Genomic DNA, 10443 nt, shown 5'->3' on the forward strand with positions numbered 1-10443 from the left:
ACACACAAGACGGGGCATGGGGAAGCCACTGCTGCCTCCATCTTATCAACGGTGTTGAGGGACCCGTGCCCGGGCTTAGGCCTGATTGGCCAGGGCCCTCCGTGCATGCCCCATGGGTGGCCCTGCCAGCTGCTGGGAAGCAGAAGGGATGCTTATGCACCCTTATGCACCACCAGCTATGGGACGGCACTCATGCCCACAGGGCGAGCAGGAGGTTGTCGCTCCCTACATCCTCATGGTTCGGCCCACAGTGGCCAACCACATCCAGGAGAGGCAGAAAGGGGGTGGCACATGCTCACCAGGAAGCACAGATGTCAATAGGTTACCGTGCATGGCCCCCCGAAGGGGACTGGGACTGCTGGCCCAGTGTGGGCGGACAGTGGCAGCACACACTCAGGCCCCACAGAGAGCAGCCACGACAGGCAGCTGGCTCTGCCCCATCCCACCAAGACCACTGGCAGGGGCACAGCAAAGACGGACCCCGTGGCCCGCCCCAGAGCACGTGCTTCGTGCCCATCAACCCCGCATGCTGCCAGGCACTGCCACAGGCCCCCACCAAGTCCTTCAGCAGCAGCAGAGGCGGTCCCAGAGAGTTAAGGCAGAACAACAACAGAGGATCCACAGCCTGGCTTCCAGGCTGAAACCCAACAGAAATCCATCCTTCTGCCACGGGAATCCACACACAGTCGTGCTTACAACAGGCCTGCAAGGACTGACAACACCACGGCCATCCAGAGTGGGCAGGATGCACAGGCATGTGTGCTTGAAACACGCAACATGAGGACATGGCACGCACCACAGCTGCCCACAGGTAAGGAAGAGTCTTGCCAAACAAAAGATGACGACTCAACCCCAGAGCCCACATAGCAGCACACAGCATTAACGAAGCCGGCCAGGGCGGTCACCCTGGGAAGGGAAGGATCAGGAGGGGCTGCTGGGGATGGTGGGTGCCTATGCTCTCCCGTGACACACCCCCAATGCATGCTTCCATGTGTGTCACTTCCATGTGGTGTCTGTTACAGGCTGACCATGCAGGGCACGGGACCCTCCTGCAGGTTCGGGAGTAGGCTACATGCTGCAGGCACAAGGGGCACATCCCCCAAGAATGCCAACAGTGCAGCACAGGCTGTACCTGGGAATGACTGCAGGCTTCAAGGGCAAGTCACTGAAATCAACTCCCCTTGTCCCTCACTCAACAACACACAAGGTGAAACTCAATGGTGGGGGACAGCAGCCTCCCTGTGGCGGGGCTGGGGGCTCAGTCCTGCCCTGCACCTCCCTTGGGTCAGGGCTGCCTATGGCCAGCACACTTCTTGTCCCCCTGGCTCCAGCTCTTTCAGGACGGTCTCCTACCACATCCCGGGCACAGACCCTGACAGGGAAGCTCACTGCAGACCTGATGAGGCTCAAGCTGCCAGCCCCACAGTGGGCACCTGCCACCAACTGCCTTGCACTTGTGTGGGCTGTGAGATGCCACTCAACTTCCAGAACTTACAAATTCCAAAAATCCTGCCTGGGGTCCAGGGGGTATGAGGGGAGTGTAAAGAGGCCTCTAAAGCATGCTGAAAGCTTCTAGAGCAGCGGGGCCTAGGGGGCAGGTGTTCCTTGTCCCCAGGTGGCCTAGGCACACAGCAGGTGCTAAGCTATCTGCAGAGGGGAAGATGGCTGGGCAGAGGACACCTCCAATGCTGTGCAGGGCTCCAGAGGCTTCACTCCAGCTCCAGGCCCTGCAGGCCACCATTCCCAAAGCTCATGGATGGCAACTAATGCCACAGGCCTCCTAAGCACTTCAGAGACCCAGCTGCTGCAGGTCCCGCCACTGGGAACCCCCAGGAGTGCTGAAGAGTGGTGTGGACCAGACAAGCTGCAGGAGGTGTCGCAGCATGAGTCCTGAGGGCCCATGAGCACAGGGACAGGGGCCAGCCAGGCCAGGACGCACACAGGGGACTGCAGCTGCAGCCTCCGTGCAGGGACCGCCACAGGGAGATGCTGTGATGGCTCATCAGGGGCCAGCTCCAGAAGGAACTTGGAGCCCCAAGCCTCCCTGGTGTATGCCCAGATGTATCCAACACCCAGGGAAAGAAACCAAGGCCCCAGAGGATGGGGCTTCACCAGGGCCATGCCCCATAACCCAGGTGGATGGCTTCCCTGAGCTATTTAGGGCCACAGTGCAGGTCCTGGTGGCCCAAAGGGATGCTTGAGTTGGTCCTGTTATACTCTCTTAAAATGTGGATTTGTTGCCAACATTTAATAATCAAGAGATCTCACACAAAACACAGGTTTCCAGAATCTCTTGAAAAACCGGGTGCCTGGGCAGTCGGGCCTACATTTCCAGAATGGGCAGGCTGGGACTCAGAGGCTGGCTCCTTTTGCCCCACAGCAGCAGCAGGACCAGAGCAGGGTTGGCCTTGGGTGCCCCTCAGCCGGCCCACAGGGCAAGGCTCTCCCCAGCTTCCCTCTGTAGGCGGATGGCACCTGCTCTGCAGGAGGCCGGGGCCTGTGCTCTCCCCTCCCATGGGGGTACTTGGGCTGATGCTACAGGACCCGAACCAGGGGCTGCTCCTGGGAGCTCCTGACACAGCCTGGGGTCCCCAGAGGCCACAGGAAGAGCTGGGAGCAGGGCCCAGGAAGTTTGCTGAGAGAGGCATCCCAGGGGGAGACGCTGCCTCTGTGGGGGTGGGGCAGGTGCCAGGCAGGGCTCTGGTGAAAGGAGGGGTACAGGGGCACCCCCAGTTGGCCTTATAGCCTAAGTTGGCAGGTCTTAAATTAATTGGCTACAATTTTACACAACAGTTTGGCAGGGGCTGGCCTGGGGCCAGGCAAGTCTCTGGAGCTCCCCAGACACTTTTTAAAGTCCGGAAAGGACCGGCCTGGAAAAGATGGGGGAGTGGTCAGCCTGGCAGGCCTGCCCCTGGGTCAGGCGTGGGCTGGGGGTCCCCAGGGCCCAGCTCCAGCAGACCAAGTGGAGAGGGCAGGAGGCGGGGCCCTGAGCTCTGAGAGCAAAGCCAGGCCAGTTGCCTCAGGGGAAGAGGAGCCCTGTGTGAACAGGCAGGAGGGAGCCCCGGGGGTCCGGCCCCTCCCAAGGCCCTGAGAGCAAGCGAGAGGCAGGGCAGCCTGGGGGCGGGGCTCAGCATGGCCCTCCTTACCCTGGCTCTGGACCCTGGACCACAGCCAGCCCCACACACAGGCTGGGTCAGGATGACAAGGAGAGACAAGGAGAAGTGAAGTTCTGCTGCTCCCAGGCCAGGTCAAGAAGAAGCCTGTGTGGCCAGCAGGGAGCAAGCGTCCTTCACAGTGGAGCAAGGCCAGAGGCCTTGCGGTGGAGTCTGCAGGACATAACAGAGCCAAGGCAAGCAGAGTGGGACTCGAACCCAGGCCCCAGAACAAGTGAGGGTAGATCCCCTCCTCCTGGCCCCTCGCTCCAAACCCAGGGCACCCTCTGCCCATGTGGCCTGTGGTGGGAAGTTAGGCTTTGAAGGCCCCACGGTAACTAGGGAGGCAGAGCGGATGGAACAGGCACCCACCCTGAAATGCACCCATGCAGCAGCGCCCCCAGCCAGGTCCGAGGGCAGGAGCTGGCCAGACAGCGAGGGTCTTGGACTGTAGCACAGGTGGGAGTGGGTGGCGAGGGGCTCCTCAGAGAGAACTCTGCCCAGCCTCCTCCAAGGAACCACAGAAAGGGAGGAAAGAGCCAGCAGCCCTGAGCACCTGCCTTGAGCACCCAGTTTCCCCACCTGTAAAACAGATGACAGGCTGCTATGAGGCCTCTGCGGGTTGCTGGCGCACGGTCAGCACTCATCACACACCCCAGGCCACACAAGCATGCCAGGTCCGCATGGTACGAGGAGACACCAAGGCTCAGAGAGGCTGGATGGCTTGCTCAGGGCAACACAGTGGGCGGGAGAGGGCTGGGACCCACGCTGACATGCAGCCATTTGCATGACATTGAAGTTCAAAAACCCTGCATGGGACGTGCCCAGCTGCTGGACAGTTTGAGAGCAGGTGGATTTGGGTAAAAGAGTACAGGTGACAGGTTCTTCACTGACATGACCGTGTCTGCATCCAGGGGGACAAAGCAGAGGTGTGCCTTTCCTGGGGGGGCCTCCGAACAAACTTCAGGCCCAAGTCCCTGATTACAGATTCTGCCAGGCCAGGAACCCCTGGGCACAGCTGACCCCAGATGCTCCCAAAGGGTGCCATCCACTCACATGTGGCCCACGGCACCCAGCCCAGACTTATTTGGTGGTGGAGGGAGGCAGTACCCAGGATGGGCGCTGGGAGGCAGATATGAACACCTAGAGCCTCTGAGAACTTGGGGCTCTGAGGGTTGGGGGCCCGGCCAGGGTCACCAGGCAGGAACTAGCCATGTCAGGCCCTGAGGATGCAGCCTCCATCTTCCCAGCTGCATCTTCCAGCAGCTGCCCACAAAGCCAGGCTCAAGCAGGCGCCTGGTCCAGGGAGCAGAGGACAGACTCCACCCCTGCCTGCCTCCCTGAGAATGGCCCTCCTTGGGACTCGGGGAAGGAAGGGGAAAATTGGGAGAAGGAGTGGGGGCAGGAGGGAGGGGAAGAGTTGGTAGAATCTCATCCCAGAAGCAGCCTCTTCCCATAGATGGGCCCAAGCCCAACTCCGCAGTTCCATGCTCCGTTCCTCAGTTTCCCTCTGTGGGACTGGGGTGAGGAGGCAGGGAGACAGGCCAACTGGCACCCAGAGGAACAGCTGTGCGTCCTGCTGCTCCCCCAGCAAAGCTCCGATCTAAACAGTGCCCCTGGGGCACAAAAGAGTGAGTGCTGGGCAGTAGGAACAGGGTAGGGCTAGAGGAACCTGTTCACTGGCTGGATAACAGGCTCTGGGGCGCCCCATGAAATGTCTCTAAGCTGCTGCACTGGGCTTCCACACAGGCACGGCCCTTTGCCTGGCAAAACCCACCCCAACACCCACCCCATGCACTCCAGAACCCTGTGTGCCTCCCAGTGTGAGGTGAGGGAGTGCAGGCTGGGAGGACAGAGGGGGGGGACCTCATACCAGAGCCACAGGGCAGCACCCTACATGGGGACCAAGAGGGAGGTCACAGCAGAGGACCCGACTCAGGGGTCACAGGATTTCCCTCATCAGCCTCAGCCTCATAGCCAATGTGAGCAGAACCAACAGGACCCCAGGGCACCCCCACCCTGGGGGGCCTATAGTCAGCAGCTGGGCCCCCACTGGCCCCAAGACCACCAGCAACCCCCACCCCAGCCCAGAGCCTGAACATCTGGCTCATTTCTCAGAGGGGAAGTTGAGGCTGCAGGGGATCCCCTCCCAGAGATCACAGAGCCAGGGAGGGGCAGGACTCCCCACCATTCCCAGGGCAACTACCATGGCAGAGATGGGAGGCCCCCTTCCCAACACTGGGCACGGGGCTGAGAGCTGCAAGCGCTGGCCAGCCCCCAGCCCAGCCCCACTTGCAGGCCCACATCTGCATTGGCACCAGCCTCTGGTACCTGTTATGCACCCCCAGGGCCCACCACTGCCCACTGGGCTTCTGGGGTGCCCAGGTATCCCCGACCTTCAGTCTCTCTGCGAGCTTCCTCCACACCAGGCCAGCCTGGTGGCCACCCCAGCCCAGGCAGCTCCCCTCCACCCATGCCCTCCAGGAAGCTCTGCACTGCCTCTGTCCAGCCCACTGTTCTGGAGAAGGAAAGGATAACCCTGAAGACCAGACAGCCATCCCTGCAGCACCCAGCCCTCACCCTGCCACCGTGGGGCCGGCCCAGGGCTGCGTGCTGGAGCTCCTCAAGCACCAGCCAAAGACAGGTGGGGGCACTACCCTTGCCCTGCCCTTGGCCCAGTAGAGGGGATGGGGAGAGGCAGGGCCAAGGCCTCTGGCCCAGCAGAGTGCTGAGGCAGCAGACACTGGATCTCCTGGCTGGGGAGCAGAGCCCAGAGGGGAGGGGGCTGCGCAGGCCTGCCTTCACCACCCACACACAGTAGCCTCCCCAGGAGGTCAGCAAATGGCCTTGGAGAGCCGGCCCCAGCCTCAGCATCCCTGGGCCCCTGCATAGGCTCCTGCGTGGTCTCGAAGTGTCCTAGATTAGCAGGCCTGGGGCCAGTCATGGGCAGAGGCACAGAGGGGAATGGAGCCCTTCAAGGTCACTGGGCCCAGTGTAGGACAACATTCCCCCTGCCCCCCATATGTCAGATCTAGCCTCCCACAGCATAGAGCAGCACTGGGCCTGCCACCTGGGATGGCCTCAAGCCTTTGCTCCTGCCCCAGGCAGGGACTGCATTCCAAGCCCCCTCCTCACCCCACCCGACCCAGGCCTGACCTTGCGGATGCGGCCACTTCGCGTGCCGGCAAATACCACAGTGCGGCCCTGGTAGTCATAGGCAGCCACGGCAGTCAGGCCATCATCCTTGTCCACGAACAGGGGCGTCCCCTCAATGGTGACTGTGCCCCCCAGGGGCTGGTTGAAGTCCTGCCCGCAGAAGTCATCGTCGATCTGCAGGGGCTGTGGGAAGGGGCAGGGTGAGAGCCACTCCCTGGGCGCCTTCTCCTGGAGGACTGGGCCTCCCTGGGCAGGGCTGGGAGTGCAGCTGTCTTTCTAGAGAGGTTGGGGGTAGCCCCCAGAGGAGATGTGCAGACAGAGAGGGTTTAAGACAGGAGGAAGCAGGTCACACCTGAAAGGCAAAGGGCGGGCTCCCAGCTAAGAGCACGAGAAAGCAATCAATAGCTTGAGGTTCCGGAGCAGCTGGGGGCCAGCGTGGAGGGGGTGCTGCTCCACCGCCAGGCCTAAGGAGAGGGCAGGGCAGGCAGGGAAGGGGTGTGGGAAGAAATGGGGCAGATGGTCCTCGTCTGCAGCGGGTTCGTTGGCAGAGGCCAGGCCGCTCAGGAGGAAGGAGCAGGGGAGGCTGGGTCAGGGCTAGGCCACACGGAATGAACAGGTGGGAGGGGGCAGTGGGAACTGTCCCCAGGGAGGAAAGAGCAGACCCCAGCCTTGGGGCAGGGCACAAAGACAGAGCGTGGTGGGGCTTCACCTAGGCGCTGCCCCTCCAAGCCTCAGTGTCTTCATCTGTATGGTGCAGAGAAACCATGCTCCTTGAAAAGCCAAGGGGAGGGTAGACAACTGCATCTGCTAAGCACACATGGGCGCTGCCTCACACAGGCAGTGAGCGTGAGACGAAAGGGCTGAGGGGCCCTTGCAGTCCCACTCTGCCCTGAGGACAAAACCAGCATCACCCTCAGGTCAGACATGGGAGACTACAGCTAGAGAGGGCCAGGCCTTCCCCTGCACCTGGCCTCGGGGGTCCCAGGTCTGGGCCAAGTCCCAGCCCCTTCACTTTCCACCCTAAGCAAGGCCCATGCCCTCTGAGCCTGCCCAGGAGTATGAACAAGACGTTCCCTGAAAGGCAGCAGCATAGAGGCCCAGCCCCAGCTGTGCCTTTGGGACAGGTGCTGGGGGGCTGTGGCTCCCTAGAGTCAGGGAGTCTCTGCAAGGTATGGACTATGGCCTGCACCAGAGCACCATCAGCTCCCACTGCTGGGCAAAGGCAGGTGCCACCAGGGCCATGTGGGGGACGCAAATGCTCCATGGAAATGGTGTCTGGGCTCACCTGATAGGCTCTGGCTCCAGCCTCTCACTTGCTGTTTGACCCAGGGCAAGTTACCCCACCTCTCTGATCTTATAGGATCATTTGTAGGATGGGGACAAGATAGAGCAGGCAAGCACCAGGCACAGGACCAGGCATGTGGCTGGCCCCTAGCTGACTGGGGGCTGTGGACTATGCCAGCAGGGCCTCGTCATCCCATCTTCTGAGACACCAGAGAGCGTCATGGCTGGAAGCAGCCTTTGGGGCTAGCCCCTGGGTCCAAACCCACTCTCTGGGGGATGGAAAAGGGCAGCCCCACCTAGCTGAGCCTTTGGGACGGCCAAGCCAAAAGCCAGGCCGAGCACGAAGCAGGCACCACTGACCATGCATCTGACACCGACGCTGTCATCCCTGGAGGGAATGGGGCCGCAGGAGGAGGGGCACCCCTGCCGTACTCACCGAGTTGATGCAGCCCAGCTCCTTGTTGAGCAGCCATGGCAGAGAGAGCTTGCCCTCGCCGCGGTAGCAGGACTGGATGCGCTCCTTAATCTTCTCCTTGATGGCTCTGAGTGTGAACAAGCACAATGCTGACTCCTTGGGCGGCTTCACACGGTTCTTCTGGCCCTGGGCGAACACAGTGAACAGCACATCCTCGTCCTCGGCCAGGCCCAGCTGGCGGGCAAGGGCTCGGCCGGGCCGGCTCAGGTAGGCATCCTGCACCAGGCGGTACTCCACACCTGCCTGCTCGCAGCCAATGGGGAACTCGACATACGAGTAGAACTTGGGGTCGTCCACACAGAGCCGCACAATCTTGGAGGTGAAGAAGTGTTCGCCGGCAGCATCGGGTGAGGTCAGCTGCGTGTCCAGCTGCAGCGTGAGGTAGTAGACAAACTGCTCGCTGCGAAAGCTGTACACATAGTAGATGTCAAAGGCCGGGAACTTGGACAGCGTGTCGGACGGGATCTTGAGCTGTGATGACACAAACTCATCCTGGTACACGAAGCCAAACATGTCGGCGTCCTCCTCGTTGGCCATGAGCCGACGGCTGGACAGCGTGGGGAAGTACTCGGACTTGCCATCGATGGGCGTGCCCACGAAGAGCTTGGCCTGGCCCTGGCCCGGCGGCCCAGCAATAAGCACGCCCGCCATGCTGCCTGCCTCCCGCACGCTGGACAGGTAGTGCTCCTTACGGTGGTGTGGCTCACCCAGCTTGAAGAGATCGTCCAGCCGCAGGAACTGGCAGATGCCCTGGGAGGCGCTGCCACAGGCCAGCAGGCGGTTAGCGGCATAGTCCAGCAGCAGCAGCTTGTTGACATTGTCCGTGCTGCCTAGGCCATGGGGGCAGGACTGCACGCTGGGCGGCGGGTAGCACTTCTCGTTGTCCTCCACAGGGCCCGTGACATGGGCCCGCAGCAGCGTCAGGTTCCCCGACAGCTTATAGATGCGGTTCACTGCGCCCACATACACCTCGCCTGTCTGCTCGTGCACCACCAGGTGGGTGAGGCCCCAGTCACTGGCCGAGAATGTGCGGAAGGGGGGCTGCGAACCCCCGCCTGCCCTGGGCAAGCCTGCCTCAGCCCACATGCCCGGCAGTGGCAGCAGTGACAGCAGCAGCAGTAGCAGGAGCACCTGCGGGCTCCGCGGTGGCAGCGGCATGGCAGGCTGGGGCCTTGGGCCTCGGAGCGCTGGTCCTGCTGGGGTGAGCATCATGGTGCCGGAAGCTTCAGCCCTGGGTAAGGGGCAGGAGAGGGCATGTGAATGCAGGCATGGCCCATCCCATATCATGATCCCCCAGTGTGAGCCCTTCCTGTGCTGGGCGTGCCCACTCCACCTCCAGGAGGCAGGACCTGACCCACCAGGAGGAGCAAGGGGCAAACCGGGCACCTCCCTGGCCTGAAGCCCTATAAGCTATGGGGTGCACCAGGCATCCCCAGGACACCTGGCAAGAGGTCACTCCGTCGGCACCTGTGCCCTGCCATCACCGGCGAAGGCCAGGAACAGGAAGGCAGGTGACAAGGGCCTGAGGTCTTGACTGGAACCCCAGCTGACACCAACCTGGAGAGCATCCCTCACCCAGAGCCTCCCTATACCCTGGGGAGCAGGACCCTCCCCACAGCTCTGTACTCCCAGGGTGGGCACCAGCTCCCTGCCTGAGGCTGGTGGGGACATACTCCACCACCATTCCCTACAGAAGCTTGACACAGATGGGCTTTAGTGCTCACTCCCGCCTCCACAGTCCTGCCTCTCCCCTGAACATGCCCGGACAGCCCACAGCACAGGCACCACGGAGGACATGGAGGCCCAGGCCACACAGGCAGCAGTTCTCACTGCGGATAGGTAGTAGCCTGGGCTGCTCTCCATGGGACCCCAAGCCCCATGTGGGATGAAGCTTGAGAACTGCAGTCCAGAAGCCAGGCAATGTGTCCCACCCACATCCCCAGCCCAGCTGATAGGTGCCCTGCCACACGGCCCCTTCCCAGGCCCCCTTGCCCACCCAGCCCTGACTCAGCACTCTCTCCAGGCTGTCATTCCTGCTCCCAGCCTCACACCCAACTCCAAGGAAAGAGGAATTCCTCCACAGGGAAGGCCAGCAGGTGCTCCCTGCACTTTACCCCTCCACAGTGACCCCTTCCCAGCCTCAGCACCCCATACCCACCAGACCTGTGTGGCCCCCTCCCGCCTTGCTCCACATCGGGCCCTCACTTCCTGGTCACGATCACTACCAAGGTTCATTGATTCCACCCCAAACTCCACAAAATGCCCACCCCTCCTTCCTGGATTGCCAGGGTACTCAGCTCCCTCCACCTACAACCACCTACAGCCATGTCCCTGTGCAGAGGCTAAGGCCACTCTTCTGACCTGCACACGAGGTCA

General features: G+C 61.9%; 1 protein-coding gene across 1 annotated transcript in view; it reads right to left on the reverse strand.

Annotated features, from left to right (window-relative positions):
* PLXNA1 (plexin A1) overlaps nucleotides 1–9225 on the reverse strand; it is a 49917-nt gene extending 40692 nt beyond the window's left edge. The window contains exons 1-2 of the mRNA XM_011950741.1: nucleotides 8029–9225; nucleotides 6309–6491 (exon numbers count right to left, since the gene is read on the reverse strand). Coding sequence (XP_011806131.1) covers nucleotides 6309–6491; nucleotides 8029–9225 — 1380 coding nt within the window. The remainder of the gene's footprint in view (nucleotides 1–6308; nucleotides 6492–8028) is intronic.
* Nucleotides 9226–10443: the final 1218 nt, after the last annotated feature.

The sequence above is a fragment of the Colobus angolensis genome, unplaced genomic scaffold (assembly GCF_000951035.1).
Source record: "Colobus angolensis palliatus isolate OR3802 unplaced genomic scaffold, Cang.pa_1.0 Scaffold31, whole genome shotgun sequence".
In the NCBI taxonomy this organism is placed as follows: Eukaryota; Metazoa; Chordata; class Mammalia; order Primates; family Cercopithecidae; genus Colobus; species Colobus angolensis.